The sequence below is a fragment of the Heliangelus exortis genome, chromosome 18 (assembly GCF_036169615.1).
Source record: "Heliangelus exortis chromosome 18, bHelExo1.hap1, whole genome shotgun sequence".
NCBI lineage: Eukaryota > Metazoa > Chordata > Aves > Apodiformes > Trochilidae > Heliangelus > Heliangelus exortis.
Window position 1 is genome coordinate 10,357,865 of NC_092439.1, and position 17,329 is coordinate 10,375,193.

The window sequence follows — 17,329 nt, forward strand, 5'->3', positions numbered from 1 at the left end:
AAGATAAAACTGATAAGCTAGAACATGCATAATATTTCACACATATAATATAAGAATCATACACAGCTTCTGCAGGTATATTAACCATAGCTTTATTCAAACTTATTTATAACCCCCAGTCATTCTTGTGCTGGAGTACAGCAGCATTGATTTCTAGATTAGGTTCTCAAGCCATCTGTAACAAGAAGTGAGCTTAGTTATGTTTTATATCTCAAAGAGCTTTAACAGTGAAAACATCCCATTATCATCAGAGGTCTGTAGACATCCCTACAGCTCGTTAGGACAACTTTTCCTACTTCAAGCAGATAAATGTGGTACAGATTAATTTATTATGGTTATATAAGAGAAGTCTTTATGTCAGAAATAATAATACAACTTTTTGCTAATAGACAGCAAAACACTGCTGATTTTTGCCTTCGCACTATTCTCCAAAGTTTTTCTGTGTGCCTGTGAAGGTTTGGAGCTCAGAATGCTGCAGCTATCAGGCAGCTATTCAAAGGGTAGGCAAGTGGTACACTGAGCTGCACACTGGTGAAGAGGCAAAGGGTCCCCTTGCTGATAGTAGGTGTTATCCAGAGATTATCTAGTATGGCCTAGAGAATTCCTCTGGGAACCTCTTTTGTGTAGTGTTCTCCAGAAATATGAACATAGAAAGTTAAACTAATTTTATATGCAGGTGCAATGTGATTATTTCACAACAGCTTGTGTCAGCAGATAAAATGAAGGGAAATAAGTTGTAGTACTGTTTATTAGAGTATGCATTTTTTTCTCAAAGCTAAGATAGTGCACTGAATGAGCAGGAGCTCTGAGTACAGTTGGCTGAGAAATGTATTTGAGACCTTAAATGTACTTGCTTTACCTCTGCAGAAAGCCTTTCTTGTGTTCAGGAAATCATAAGGTATCAGAGTTATCATAAATCATTATAGCAGGACAAAAAACTGGTTCCACTTATCCTTTAATTGTTTTTAAATGCAAAATATTGTACTCAAATAAATGATATTTGGTGCCAGAGACTAATTAATTGAACGTAGATTGTACTATTGCAGAACAACAGTATTCACTACACTTTTTTCTTCTGTTAGCTATTTCCCAGGTTCCTTTCATGGTCAGTAAGAGTTTATTAATGTTAGATAAATAATTAAGAAGGGATAATTGACTTATTTTGTGCAATAATAGCAGAATGATGCATTTTTTTCTGGAAACATCATTGTTCTGTTTTTTAATGCACTGCAGAATGGGGAGCTTGTGTACCCTTATGAATCATGGATAGCTCAGTTGTGCCAGAGATTCACTGACAGTGACCCAAACCCTGCTTTCACTAAATGAAGAGCAATATATAGACATGCTGTTTCATCCTACTTACTAAGAAGGAGGGAAAAGAAAAGATCTTTTCTGTCTTCTTGTCATAATTTGAAATATTCTTTCCATTCCCATAAAATCCACCTAGTTCTATGCTCCAGGGTATGTTATTTTTTTCCCCTGCTCCCTTCTGAAGATGGATATTGACACTTGTGCAGTGGAATTTTTGTCAGCATGGTTTCTGCTCTCCCTTGCTCCTCATTCACATCTGAGATTACCAGAGCTGCTCTGAACATCAGTGAAGTGAAAAGTCCTCACTAACAAATTATTTCCAAGGAATAAGCAATCTGCAGTACTCCTGACTCATTCATCTTCAATTTCACCAGGAAACCAGGACAGTGTTTTCCTCACCTCATTCAGCATTTTGAAGAATCTTCCTGATTTTTTTCAGGTTTTGGCATCCAGTGGTTTGATTTTTAATGTGGTTTTTCTAGCTCAGGCAATCCTCGTGCTTCAGTTGCTGTCCCTCATTTAAAAGCAACTTTATGGTAGTAAAAAGAACCACTCATTCCCTTTTTTCTTTTGCTATTTACCTGTGAGAAGGGGTCCTCTAAATATTGCTTTGAAAAATAGGTTGTTGCCTTTGCATCTGAAAGCTCCAGCCAAGATAAGAATTCTCTGCACAATGTTCAGTGTTAAAGCAAGAAAGAGTCACTTCACAGGTTAAACAAATGAGAGAGACAAAGTCTGGCAGGAGGTGGCAAAGCTTGTCAGAATATTAGTAGGAAAGCAAGGAGTGGAGTCCAGCTTTTTGAATTTCTATTCAAGGTGTGTGTCTACTAGATTGCTGTGTTGCTCTCAGTAAAGTTACTGTGGCTGGAGGGCCACACAAGTTTTAAGTAATTCAGAAAATATAAGTCTGGCTCTGTACAGCAAAAAGAGTGCAAATAACTCCTGCTTCTGCTTGGCTCAGGGCAACAGAGCAATGGGTATATAAGCAGAAAGAACAAAATAGTAATACCAGCAGAATAGGGCAAGGGAAGAGGAGTATACTCAAGAGATAAGAGCCTTTTCCAACTAGATCAGAGCTTTAGACATAATCTGTTGTTTGGAAGGGATGTAGTGTGTAGGGAAGGGAAATATGTGCATTTCTGTGCATATACACACACCTATACACAGTGGAAATGGTGTTATGGTAGTGGAGCACAAGGGAAGGGTCCAGCTGGAGAGACTGACACAGCAGATTTGTATTTATTAAATAGCCTTTTAAGAGGTGATTTAACTATCTAGCACTCTGGTGTATACTGTCAGTTATGCTTTTTTCAATGAGACTTTTGTTCTAGACAGCAATTTAATATGTATGAATGGTATCTGAATTCAATCACCAAGAGAAGAAGGTAGCATATACTTGATGTAACTAGTAAGGAGTTGATGTTAAACCCAGTTATAGTGCTCTGACTGAACTAAGGCTTAATTTTCAATGCAGACAGGAATATTACCCATCTAGTTTTGACTCTGTCAAGTGTATGACAAAAATGAGGTAGAACCAAAAGGCAAACAACCAACAAAAGGCAGGAAAATTACTCTATTTAGGCTGCTGAACTCACTAGCAAAATTTTGTAATGACTCAAAAGTGGAAAGTAGTAAAATAATAATGCTTACATCTAAGGAGTGAAAGAAGATGGACTGAGAGATAAGTGGAAAGGAAAAGGCAGAGAAGAAAATGTAGTACAGAGAGCATCTAAAGATTTGGAATTAAATGGGAAGTGGGGTGCCAAAACATGAACCTGCCAAAGATGCATTATGCTGAATAATTTGCTATTGTTGCCTGATAAGGAAAAACTTTGTTTTCCCTATTTTTCCTTTTAACAAGAGATAATCAGTGTAAATTATGCATGTCATAATTTACTAGTAAATACAGGAAACAATATCTATTAGACAAAAGTTAAAGTGGTAAAGGGTAATGGCAAGGGTTATTTTTGAAAGCAGAAAATTAGAAGTGACTTCAAGTACTGAAGAAAATGAATGAGTAGCTAAAGTGTAAAGGTTATGCAGTGAGAGGCTGAGAACAACAAAGCCTTCAACGTGTACCTCATTTGATGGGAATAAAAATGAGAAGGGCTTATGTATCCTGGTTGACAATGAGATGACTGGGACTGTATTTGCCTGCAAGGTGTGGTGGTGAAGGCAAAGTGATCCGTCCTAGCCTGTATGAAGTGAGATATGGTGGAGATTAGGTAGTACTTGTGTCACTGTACAAGGTACTTGCTGTCAAGCATGATATCAAGTCTTTTGGTAAGAAATGAATTTTGCAACTACAGATCTACCAGGCTGCTTAGGATGGGGGGTGAAAAAGAGTAGTTACATAAAAGGAACATAAAAAATTTAATTTGCAAAAAAAAGGACTTGAGAGCACTTCTTTGCTTTCTAGAAATGCAGCAGAAGATAAATTCATATTCAAAAGGAAAGATGAAATGAAAGGGTAATGAAGTATCTAAGCATGTGCTTAAATATTGATTTTTTTTTTATTAGAAAACACTCTCTTATTTGAATGAGAATACTTAAGATACTTCTATGAACTTGTTCTATAATTTGTGACACTGTTTCTAGTTGTCATCTTTTTAACTTGTCTAAAATGTTAATATTCTAATGTGAATCTGAGAAAAGCCAACACCAAGCTACACTTTTCTTAACCCTTTTTGACAGTTTTAGCTAAATCTGCTGTGCAATAGATGTGACTTAGGGTCCCCAAATCTTTGTATTCTCCTGAGTGATACTGATCTCATAACTCCCTGTAAAATGGTGGTAGGTTCCTTCATTAAGTAATCCAGGCTTTACTTAATCAGGAGGGTTAGGACCTTAAATGAGTAAATAGTAAAAGGTGAAAGGCTAATGGCACTGCTCATAATGCATGTCATAACTCATCTGAAAAAGGCATGGAGAGCTGTACTGTTTGTTATTAAACTGCAAATTAAGGCAGATTTGGAGGAAGGAAAAGAAGTTCAATGAGGCACTGTCACTGTTTTCATGGACTCTCACGTTAGTCTCCAAATTAGTCCTTAGTTGTCATTCTGTCTGAGCATTTCTATAGTCTATGGCTACAAATGAGTTCCAGTGTTTTTTCTTCCTCCATTTGTATTTCTCCCTTTCTGCTAGGTGTTTTCAAGGACTTCTGTCTTACAGACATTTTTCTTAAAATGTTATGAGTAATATCGTCCTCTGCATTTATATGTGTAGCCTGAAGAGCAGGAAGCAGTGAACTGGGGTGAACTCTGGTTAATATGGACCTGTTAACTCTACTGTCAGGAAACATGCCCAGTTATTTATGGGACTGAGAATTTTGTGTTACTCTGTAATTAGCAATGTAAATGTATGCAAAATCCCTCAGTTTATGAACATACCTCATTCAGCAAGTCAGACCTAAAGTCATTGATACCTGCAAAGTCATTTTTTGTCCTTGTGAAGTTGGATTGCTGATGTTCTACTGGAAAATAATATAAAATCAAGGAGAAAACATAGTGCAGATCATCTAGCTGATCTTTTAGCTTGCCACATCCCTTACTAATACCAAACATTCACAGACCACATTAACTTAAGAATGATTTACAAAGCAGAAATCTGATTCTCACCTGCCTAAGAGCTATTTGATATCCTGTAAGCTAGCTCTACAAAATTTTACTAAAATTGGTGCAAATACAGTACCAGGGATCTACAAGGCTCTTTTGTGTAATTAATGTTGTGCAAAAACTTGAGGGTTAATTAGAACTGTGTCTATGACTCTTTACTAAATTATTCCAGTGAGAGCTGAATTCTTCTGTCCATTGTATTGATGTAGAAACTGGCCCTGGGGTAGATTGGGTACCTATGAATAATTTTGAGAAGACAAATTAGAAAAAAATTACAGATGATTTATGTTCAAAGAGGGTGCTAAATCAACTCAAGAAGTTGTTTGTTGCCAGTTAATTACCTACCACTAATTAGAATAGTAAATCTGAGTGCAGTTGTAAGACTTGGCTTATCTAGAAGCTGTAATAAATGCCATCATTAAGACTCGTAATAAATCTATCAAAAATATGTAAAAATGGATAATAAGGCTAAGAAGTCTCAAAAGTCTCAAAAGCATAATTCAACTGAGCAGAAATCTTTACACTTTATAAGTATGACCACTGGAAATATTCACTTGATATGACCATCTTGAAATTCAGCACAAAGTTATAAAACAAAGTTATAAAACAGCACAAAGTTATGCACTTAGTGAAACTCAGTGCTAAAATAGAGGTATAACTATTTTTCATTAGAACATTTGCAATTTAAAGTAGTGTACGTGCTACCAGTAAAATAATGGTGTAAAACTAAAAGCTGGAAGCTTTAAATAAATTATCTACTTATTAATTCCTCACTTTTGTATTCATGTGGCACCAACATGAGACAGAGTGATCCTTTATATGGAAATCTATCATTATCTATCCTAAAGATCTTGCAAGTCATTAGTTAACAAACTACTTAATTCGATGATAGAAAATAACAAAAAGAAGAGATTGTAACAGAACTCTGAATATGATTTGCCTCTCTAGAAATTAAGTGGTAATTTTGTGTACCTCTTTTCCCAGGATTAAATTTGCCTGTAATGTGTTATATAGTGCAGAAATTTCTCTATGAAACAAAATCTGCTCATCTTTCGAAGCAATGTACTTTTAACATGCTGTTGCTCTAAGTTGGTCTCAGTCAGTGATACAAAATGATTTTGTCAAAATAACATTTTTTTTTTTAAAGACTGCTTTTTGGCAAGCACACTAGAATTCAAAGTATTCAAATTGACTGTTACTCAAGTTCAGTTGAGTGCTCTTGAAAACTTCATCAAACATTTTACAATCTCAATTAAAATAGAATGACTTTGATGAAATGCTGGAGACTTTTTTTTTTTTTTTTTCACTGAATTATCCTTACCGCTATTTTTACATGAAGTGCTGCTTTTATAGTGTAGAGTGTAGATAAATTGCTTTTTGTCAATATGCCATGACATACTAAATTCAGAAATTCTAACTCTTGGGGAACTTCTGGATCTGTGCCAGTTACCCAGCTACTGTTGCTTGATTAAAGAGAACTGGGGAAAACCACACCAGTAAGGTCCTCCATGCTATACCCAAACCTGCTTAATGTATTTAATGACCTGAAAAATAGTTATAATAGCAGGACAGCAAGACTTCCTGCTGATAAAAAGCAGTTCAGGTTAATTTAAAATAATGAGCAAACAGAAAAAGTCTCACAACACCAAATCACTGAAATGTAAAATGCCAGAAACAATTATATGTTAATGAACATAAAGTAGTGTGTGTGAGGAGGGGAAGGGAACTGAAGAAATGTCTTTCCTCTTGCATATAGAACAGCAAACTCCAAATTATGTAGTATTTTTCATGGAGAATATTCTGAAAATCAAAGTGTATAGATTTTCGGGAAGGTAAAGATAAAACAAGTCACTGGAAAAAACTTATGAGAAATTTATTTTGCAAAATCTTGTGAAATATATATAAAAAACATAAATCAAGTGTATAAATTCATTATTTACCTGAATTCAGATATCTTGTACTCTTCTTACCATCGGATTTTATGCTGTAGGAAAAGTGAAAAAAACTTTTTGAAAAGGTCGGAAAAGTCTGTGGATGATTAAAGGAGTGGAGTCACTTCTGTAGAGTGACAGATGAGAGTTTCTCTGCCTTGTAAATAACTAAGAGAAGGTAGTGCAGAGGAAATAATATAATGAATTACACAAAGGGGGTGAATGTGGAACTGTAATTTCAGTATCTCTAAGTATACAAGAACTGAAGAGCTTGTGTTAATTTCTCCTGGCAAGTTTAAAACAAAAAATAAGAGCCAATTGTACAAAAAATAATCAGTGTCTGAGAAACTGCCTCTAGATGTTGTAAAGGCCAAAAGTTTAACTGAGTTCAAAAAGGGATTAATGGATAGTTTTGTTTCAGAAATTGTAAAAACATTCTGCTCAGACGCAACCTCTGGCTTACGAAGCTACTAAACCACTAATTGCCTGCAGATGGGAAGGAGGGCTTGCTCAGCTCTTCCCATGTCTCTTATAATCTTTGCTCTTGCATCTCCTAATGGCCACGTAGGGAGTGGAATAATGGGCTAGACAGATATTTTTGTTGTTGTTGTTGTTGGATCCATTATGGCTGTTTTTATTTTGTAGGTGTACATTTTTTTATTTTCTATCTTTTTCAGTAATGGGGAGACAAAATGGGGAGACTTGTTCTTGGAGTTTATTAAATGCTGTCTGGATTATGATTCTTAATAACAGGTTGGGATGATCACACTTTTTGCTTTCCTTATCTTAACATTTAAAAAAATCCACGAATTAATTTACTGAATGTTTAGGAAGACTTTAGCTACAGCCCTATGTGGATGAAAGTGAAAAATTTATGTATTTCATTTGACTAATGATATATGTGTGTTTTAAAGAGTTATGTGTCAAAAATTCTGACAGAGTGAGCAGGTAGTGTTTTCTGTGGCTCTGTCTGAAGGGTGGTGAATGGTGTTATTTTTGCCATTGCTGTGATTTAAGGAATACTAAGTTTCAGTAACAGAACCTCCTAAATTCTACAGTTGTATTTCTGACAATTAATAGGAACAGAGAGAAACAAGGAGGTTTTTTAACATGGGTACATTTTTGGTACAACTCTGGCATCCTTTTTTCTTCTCAGAGTGAAGGTTGGCTTTTGGGGTTCAAGGAAATATGAGCTCTTTTTTTTTCTCAACAAACCTCCTATTTTTTTTTCCCCTGTGTGAAATTATAATTTAGTAGGTTTTTCTGACTTTCTAAACAGAGATTTCATCAATTATGATAGTGCACTTTAGAAATGAAAAATACATTACTCTGTGTCAAATGAGTTTATCCTGTACTGAATGCAAACTATGCATGTCATTGTAAATCATGGTCTCAAACTTCTAAAGTTGTTATTTTTGTTTATTAGGAAACCTTGCTTCAGATCCAAAAAAGCAATAAGGAGACTACCCCTAGCAAGAAGAAAGCAAGCCACAATCGATCATGAAATGCAATTACACAATATTCAAAGCTGAGTGAACTAAAGACCTTTAAATAGCAGTAGGCTGTAAAGTTTAAAATTAAAAGTAGTTTCATTGTATATGGTGAAAAGGGAGATTGGATCAATTAAACACCTCTCGTATCTCATTTGCTGGTGATTGATATGAAACTATACTTAAGGTGAGCCCCTTTTCCTGTGTGCGTTAGAAAATTTTGCTCGTTTGTGGAATGTTGCTTCAGTGATCTGGAAGGACATTCCTTGAGTTCAGGTGGTGCTCAGTGTATAAACAGAAATGTGAGAATTCAGAAGTCCTTTGCCGTGGTCATCCTCAGCTTGGCTACTGTAATTGCAGATTTGCTGCTAACAGGAACATATACTTACAGCATTTGTATAACAGGGAACACCATTGCTGTAATGCCAAGCTGCAAGAACTCAGTATCTGGATTAAAAGAATAGGGGCTATAATACAAACTTTCTTTTTGTCTTTTCTGATAAAGCATCTTGTAAAACTGCAGCATGTATCCAGACAGTAGACAACAGTCTGCTATGCTCTCAGACTAGCTGTAGAATTATAGAAGTTTGGAAAAAATAAGTAACCCCAGCTTCTCTTGCTTTCACTTAATTTTATTTAATCTTTACCTTTCATCTTCAATTCTTCAGAATTCTTTAGTATCAATCCATCTTTCACTAGAGGAAGAGATGCTAAAATTTTGAACTATTTCATGTTAAGACGACTTGCCAAAAAAATAAGGCTGTCCTCAGATGGTGAAAACTGTCATTAAAAATAATTATTCTCTGTAGATCAGAAATCTGGAATTCTTGCTTTTGGAAGTGTGTTCTGTGTGTCTGACTATTACATTCAAAAGTCATGCTTATTTTTAGAAGTTCTACAGAAACTGTTTTAGACATATCAAAATCTCTTTTGCCATGGAGACGTGGAGTGTTTCATTACATTTTTGTCCTCCTGCTTTGCTTTATTGACAATGGAGATGGAGGATGTTGCATTGAGTGAGAATATAATGGGCCTGGTGGGGGACAGATATTGATAAAGCCAGTCCTTACCATTGCAGCCAGGGTTAATTTCAGCAATGATTATTGAGCATCTTTCAAGCTTTGCATAAACATAAGGAAAATTTAAGTAATTTGAAAATACTTTATGGCTTTCTTTTTAACAACAACTCCAGTCTTTTCCCTTTAGGTCTATGTAACTGTCCCTTAGAAATATGTACATTTATATATGTTAGATATCTACTGCTGATATTAAAAATGTTGGGATCTCTCAGAACAGCTCAGTACAGCTGCTGTGTTGGGTGCCACATTTTACTAGCTGAGACTGCAAGGGCACAAAATGCAGGCCCATTGAACTCATGCGAGGATATGCTCATCAAGGAGTTCCTTTCAGCCTCACTAGTTGTTGTTCTAAGGTTGTTTTGCTTTACCCCATTTTTCTTTCTCTGCCTTTTAGCATGCATTTAATTCAGATGGACTCTGTTCAGCGTTGGATGGAAGATTTGAAGCTGATGACAGACTGTGAATGCATGTGTATTCTCCAGTCCAAGCCAATCAGCACTGAGAAAGATGAAGAAAATGAGCTTCACCTAACCTCACAATATAGCACATGTGATAACTTGCAGCTGCTATTAAAAAGAGCTTGGATAATAAGCACAGAGCTGACCAGGATTGCCCAAAAGCTGGAGAAGAACAGATGGCAGAGAGTCCACAGCATGACAGTGAGAGTCAACTGCCATGTGCGTTCAATGATAAATGAGTACAATTCACTGACCAGGAATTCTTCAGAAGAAATGCACCAGGTAGGATGCCTTACCTGATGCCATCTTTCTCTTGTTTAATTTTTTTATTGTAGTAGATATAACTTAATCTGCAAGAAATCCTTACATACCAATGCTGGTCTCTTGCTTAAGATTTTCTAATACCTTTTCAGCAATAGAAACATTCTTGCCTCATTTTGGCAATTTTATTTTATTAAATTATTAATTATTTATTAAATTATTTGGCAATTATTTTATTAAAAGCCTGATTTTGAATGTTAATAATGTTGACAAACTGTTGACAAAAGTTTTGGTTTTGAGGACTACTGAACTACAGTAATTAGACACCCCATCTGTGAGTTCTTTTGTATTTACAATGTAGAAAATACTATGATTTTGTTTAACTTCAGTTTTATTTCTGATAGTGTTATTCAGAAAAGTAGAAAAAGAGTGTAAATATGAAATATTATATTTCTGGAGGGTTTTCACCAAATTATTGTAGACAAGCATTATTTATTTTTAAAAAGAAATTGTGTATGGATATTGCTTTAAAACCACTTTCTTTTTCTCTCTATGCAGTATGAAAAACTTTTAATAGACAAGTGTTCTGAATTTACAGCTTTCACGGAAAGGTAATTAAAGTTCTCTATTTGAAATATTAATTCTTGCTGTTTTGCTGTTTTGTATAATATCTAATGAGAGGTACAAACCCACTAACACCCTCAAATGTTTGAACTGGGCTCCTGCAGCTCTAAAAGGCTTCTTAAACGTTAGGCTCTGAATGAAGTGAGTTGCTTCTAGCTGAACTACAATCTAATGAAAGCTGGGATCTGCTGTTGCACAAAGAGCTTGGCACAGTCACAAGGCTGCATGCAAGAGGATTTTTCAGGGCTTTTAAACATCAAGGAAGAAATTCTAGCTCTAATGATATGAGTGACAAAGTTCCTCTCAAGTTCTGTGGAGCCAACATTTCATTTGGTGTGAAAACAAACACTGAAAACTGTCATACTGCATGTTTCTTTATATGCCTATCCATGTATTAGTAAATAAAACCAAAATAAATACACATTCCCTTAAATTGCAGTTGTAGGTTTACTCAGTTCTGTCCATTCTAGATTCCTGAGACTGGAAAATAAAAATATCTATAATTCTTATCATTATAATTTCCCTCACCTGACATGAGCTACCTGATTTCCACCAACACAGTTCAGTCAGTATTTCTCAATTTAGTTTAAACACTGTGCGAGTTATTCTACTTGAGGGATCATCAGGGAAAAAGGCACCATCTTATTGTCAGGAAAGAACATTTTGTGAGTGCTGTTGCTTTCTGCCAAACCCACACAGCTCAGAATTTACTTTTATACTCTGCTGTGAGACATGAGGATTTAATGAAAGCTCAGATCTCTGTCTGTTTCAAATTAGCCCTCTCCCTCCTTGCCTGCTTGAAAAAAAAAGTTGGTATAGATGGGTGAGAGACAAGTAAAGCTGAAAAGGGGACAAACGGTGTAGGTGGAGACACCAGTCAATTACTCTGTATCTTCCACTAGAGTGGCCTGAGAGGGTATGTATGTTTTGACCATTCAAATGAATGTATTTCTCAGAGGAAGTATTAGTTACTTTGTAAGAATTGTATAACGCTTTCCATATTTAAATTATGTTTTCAGTTACAGCCAAATGACACTGGTTACAGAATAGTGATACTGGGTCTTAAAGCTGCTGTATGTAATCTTTCTGCATAGAAGGCCAAGTATTACTTTTGAGCATACTTTCTAATTTAAATTAACTGGGCTCATCTGGACACCCAACATTTTGGGTCCTTATCCTGCAATCATTAAATGATAACAAAGAAGGTAAAGAAACACAAATTATTGAAAATACCTCCTTTGGTCAGGAAAGATGGCTGGATATTCACAGCTGCAGTTGAAATGCAGACATCCAAAAGTGAATGTAACTGTTAGCAGAAGTGGAAAATAGCAGTTACACTGACATAAACATAGAGCATCTGCACTGAAATTTGGCCTATGGTATGTGAAGAAAATTGTGATCCCAAAATTAATGTCCACAGTTGTCCTTTGATGCTACATTTACCACGTATAGACAAAACAAGTCTAGTATGATGCTAATGACACAGAGACAGTGTCCTCATGAGCATTTAAATTCCCATGATATCTGCATCATTAACACTGAGCTCCCCTGTGATGATCAGTGGGATAAATAATAGCTGTCTGCATCTTTTCCATCATCCCTTTCCTTTCTCTCTCTTTTCAGGTGCATACAAACTGAAGATGAACATATACTGAAATCCATGAAATCTTGTATTAATGAAACACTCACTACCATTGCTCAGTATTTTGGCCAGTTGATAGAGCTGGTTTTAACACATGAGGCACAGGTTAGTTTATAGATTAAAAAAAATAGTCTTTCAAAATTCATGAACCTTGAGGGATAGCAAACTTATGATCAATAGTTCAAACATCTTGCAAAGAGATTGAGGTATTTACATGCTCAAATTCTCCAATAATGTCAAATCCTGAACAAAATTATCATGTTACTTTTCTTGATAGGCCTCCTTCATCGCAAGGCATCCAACTTCGGGAAACTGTCTTGTTGATAAGACTTTTGGACATGTTTCCTATTCCTTTCATACAGACTGCTTTTCTTAAGAAACCTTGAAAAAAAGTCTCTCTGTGGCTCTCAGTGATTCTCATTAAAAGCTAAATTTTTAGAAATTCTACATATAGCAAATAGATTACTACAACAAACCTCTTAACCAGTGCACGCCTCAAACACTAGTAAGTAGTGGTAAAATACAGTATTGTGTATTTTATGTAGAATCATTTGCAGAATTACAGTCAAGCTAACAAGCTACTTGCTAAAACTTTTCATTTAGGCTTTATGAGAACCACAAGAAATGCCACATGTGAGTTTTTGTGTAAACAATTTTGCATATTGCAGATTCAGTGAGTAGGTTGTGGCTGTCTTGGTGCTTATTCTTTTTCAACTGAAGACCAGTTCTTCATTTGGACACTTTGACACCTACTGATACATCTGAAATCCCAGTCCCTGATTCTTTTAAGGGAGCAGAATTAATTACTCTGCATCATCTCATGTGTTTTTGTGTAGCTGCAGGTTTGTATTTAGAAGGTACTTAATCAAAACATTTTAAAGAGGAGTTTTCTGAGCCATTAAATCAGGCTGCATGACCACTCCTGCCATACAGCCACATTGTCTGTGGCTGGCTTGCTGCTCTGGAACAGACTAAGTGTCTGTGTGAGAAGCCAGAACCCTCAGCTTAAATTGTGTACTTGGGAGCCTAAATGTCTAATCAGGGTGTCAGGATTTTATTCAGGATATGTTTGTACCAAAATGTGAACTGAAAAGTTCTTTTATGTAATTTTTAATTACTTTTATTTAATGCTAAAAGCAGGAGAACACAGTGTATTAAAGGGAAGATAATTGAATTATTGTATTAATCAATGGCATTTTCTGTTTAGACTGAGAATAGTGATGAATCCAAAAATCATTAGAAAGGGTGTAGCAATAAAATGTATAAGTAAGGTGGAAATCTTGCACCATCTTGTGAAATAATTTTTACCAAGAAAAAAATTAGCTGCTTTCTGAAAATTTCAGTTCAATCCCAGGCCAAACCCAATAATAATAGTCAACTAAATAGCTGAAGAAGTCTTTCTTGCATATTATCATGTTCATGTCTGTGTTAAAAAAAATTATTTATTTTTTAATATTACTATTCCTGGATAGATCTTTTAAAATGCAATGATAAATGGGTTATAGTGTTATCAGTTTGACTTCTGCCCATGTTAATTTTTACCTTTCTCTGGATGAGAAGCAAGATGAGCTAGACTTTCTGCTTCCTCTCATCTTTAAATATAACTTTAATGTTTTTAATTGGGAGTAAATTCTTTTATTATCTTATGTCACACAGAACCTGCTGAGACAAATAGAATTGTCAGATAGTGTGTACATCACTGAGCCAGCAATTAGCAGTTTATTCAGCCTTACCCAGGAGGGTGCTCATCTGTGCCGGATCATAGCTAAGGTAAGGGGTGTATGGGTTCATCCAAAGTGAACAAGGAATACAGGTGAGTAATATGAACACAGTAGTAGCTGTGAGTTTTGAAATACACAGTAAAAGATGAAATTCTGTATTTCAGGAGACAGTCTATGGCAAAGAGCACAGAATTTACTCAAGAAACTATTTGTTCTTATTTTGCTACTTTTGCAAGCTTTACTTTGCAGAGTTTGTTTCCACAATTTTCCTATTAGATTTAAAAATAGGGCCACAAACCCTAAACTCTATTAGTAAAGCTCAATGCCTGTGCAAGCCACTGCAGTATGACTGTAAGCTCCAACAGGCTTCTGGGCACTGATGTAACTACAATTTTTTTTTGTGCCACCTGATGTATTACCACTCCCTTCAGCATCTGGGGCATCATTTTACTGTCACTCCCAACAGTACTTTTTAAGTGCCAGTACATGAGTGGAGAGAAACTTTTAAAATGGCTGTGCCTGAGGCTGACTACAGAAAGAAACAGCAAGATCTCTTCAGCTGTGTGTGCAGAGGAGGTTAGTGTTATTATTAAAGATGCAATTTTAGAGAATTTGCATCTAATATTTTCCATTTAAAGAGGAATTACATTACAGTTACTTCTCTTGTTCTGCTCACAGATGAGGTCAAACGACAGTGTTTAATTCATTTTACTTCTGATAGGCCTCTAGATATATGTTTGCCTCATAAAAGTCACTGCTCTGTGTTGAAGGCTGTGAACAAAGTAGACTTGGAAACATGTAGTGGATCCTGGCAACAGCCTGAGATTTTTAGTTTTTTCTAAACTGGTATTTGAGCTCCACTCAGTGGTTTCCAAAAACAACGTTAAAATGATGAGCATCAAGGAAGTGCAGAACTAACAAATTGAGAAAAACTGGTCTGGTGCTTTTTATCATTCTGTGATTGATAGAAGTGAAGTCTGGCCTTCCATAAATCTCTAAATTTATTGCCAAAACCTGCATGTCCCACAAATTTAAAAGCAATAAAATGCACCCCTTTATGCAAAGAATTCTAAGTAGCATTTGGTTGCTGAATTGCAGTGGTGATTACATCACCTGTCCTGTGTGTCTATTTCCTCTGTGAATTGTTCCTGTAACCTTCAAGTCCTACTCTCAGTGACAAAGTGTGTTTTTCCCTTACATTTTGGTGTAAGGGTTTCTGTTCTCTCTCTCCCTCCCTCTCATCCTGTCACCAATATTTTACCAAAATTTACGAAGTCTTTGACATGCTAACCACCCCATGATGAAGTGTCACCCATCATGTCATCATGTTATTCTACCTGGAGGCATTCATCAACCATTTTTTTTTTTTTTTTTTTTTAGCATGTAACTTGTATCTGCTGTGAAAGAATCCTGCTGCCTGACTCATCCTGGCACTTTTCTAGTTGTTCTCACTATCTGTCAGAAGCATAAAAACTAAGATTTGTAACACAGATGAGTGGTAGCAAGTCTCTTCTCAGTGATGCAATATGAGAGCATAAGGGCAACAAACATAAACTGGAATACAAGAAATTCAAACTCAGTATGAAGAAAAACTTTTTTCTTATAAGGGTGATGGAGCATTGGAACAGGCTGCCCAGAGAGGTTGTGAAGGCTTCTTCTCTAGAGACTTTAAAGACCCATTTGGATGAGTTTCTGTGTGACTTGATACAAGTGATCCTGCTTTGGCAGGAGAATTGCACTCTATGATCTCCAGAGGTCCCTTCCAACTTCTACAGTTCTGTGATTCTACTACAGTAATCGGAATGCTTTAGTTTGAGTTAAATATTTTAAAACTTTCTTCTTCATTATCCATCTGGTCTTTCATAAGTAAGGAACACACCTGATGACAAAAAATTCTAAAATGCAGGGCAATATAAAAAACCACCCCCACCACAGGAAATGCATATGTTGTATGTATTTATACCTTCCCATTTATTAGGTTTATAAGCTGTGTTGGAAATACTTAAGGATAGTAACTGCAAAGGCATATCTATGTCTGAATCCTTGTCACTATTGCCATATTTAAAGAAAAAAGTTTAGAAATGCAAAAATTTTATGTCCCAGAGGATGAAGATATTGACTGTATCCATATAGAGCTTGATACTTGTTTCCCCATTATTTTCAGTAGCTCTTCAAGCACATGACTTTCTCTTTCACATTTTAGCATTAAGTAAATATTGTATGGAGCTCAGAAATTTAGAGGAATATGAAATATATGCTAACAAAAACCTGTTTAAAATTAATAGCTTATGGTTGATCTGCCAATTAAATCTCACTTTAATTGCTGTCTATTGATAATTCTTTGTAATTTTCCCATGAATGTCAAGTTTAATTTAAGTTGTGCTTGTAATTGGTAAAAGCATGCCACCCACTGAGGCTATGTTACTTTTTCATCACTCAGTGTATAAGCATTAATCAACTTGAGTTCTCTGTGTGAGCTTAACATCCTCTTTGCTGGTGTTGTGGTGATAGATAATTTAGGTAAATTACTAAAGGAACCTGCCCTCCATCCCAATCTTGGTTAAATACTAGGAAAACATTCAGTGCTACTTTTCTGATTTTTGTTTTTCCCCTGCAGGAAGGAGGTGTAGTTGCTCTTTTTAAGATATGTCGCCAGGATTGTTTCAGGTGCCTTTATCCCCAGACCTTGAGAACTTTGGCATCCATTTGCTGTGTAGAGGAAGGGATGCATCAGCTGGAGAAGGTAGGCACTTCAGTGTTCTTTACCAACTACATCACATAACAGAGAAGGTTCTCCTTAATCTCTTCTAGGAATTGATGGCTTGGTGGTGTTTGATACTGTGCTCCACACAATGCTCACTTTTTCTGTGCTGAACATATCTTCAGTCTTTATAAAATTATACCCTGAATAGAATAATTGAATTATTCTTTTCAGTTGCTGGCACAAATAGGTTTTCTAAATGAGGATAATTGATAATTTTCACAAAACAGGTAAATATGTTAGTGACTACATCAAAAAACTAAGAAGATTATTATTCTTGGACCCTCTGAAATGTTTGTTTAGAAGCTCCAGTATTTCAAATAACCCTTAAAATTGAGGAAGCTTTATACATCTTTAAATCCTTCCTAGATGCTTTGGTAGGGCACTTGCTTGTGGTACTACAGTAACTTGAGAGAGTTGTAATTACAGGGAAAATA

General features: G+C 35.7%; 1 protein-coding gene across 1 annotated transcript in view; it reads left to right on the plus strand.

Moving 5' to 3' along the window:
* Positions 1-17,329, plus strand: part of INSC (INSC spindle orientation adaptor protein) — a 68,727-nt gene that overhangs the window by 24,117 nt on the left and 27,281 nt on the right. The window contains exons 3-7 of the mRNA XM_071761737.1: positions 9,820-10,165; positions 10,703-10,755; positions 12,392-12,515; positions 14,067-14,180; positions 16,749-16,874. Coding sequence (XP_071617838.1) covers positions 9,820-10,165; positions 10,703-10,755; positions 12,392-12,515; positions 14,067-14,180; positions 16,749-16,874 — 763 coding nt within the window. The remainder of the gene's footprint in view (positions 1-9,819; positions 10,166-10,702; positions 10,756-12,391; positions 12,516-14,066; positions 14,181-16,748; positions 16,875-17,329) is intronic.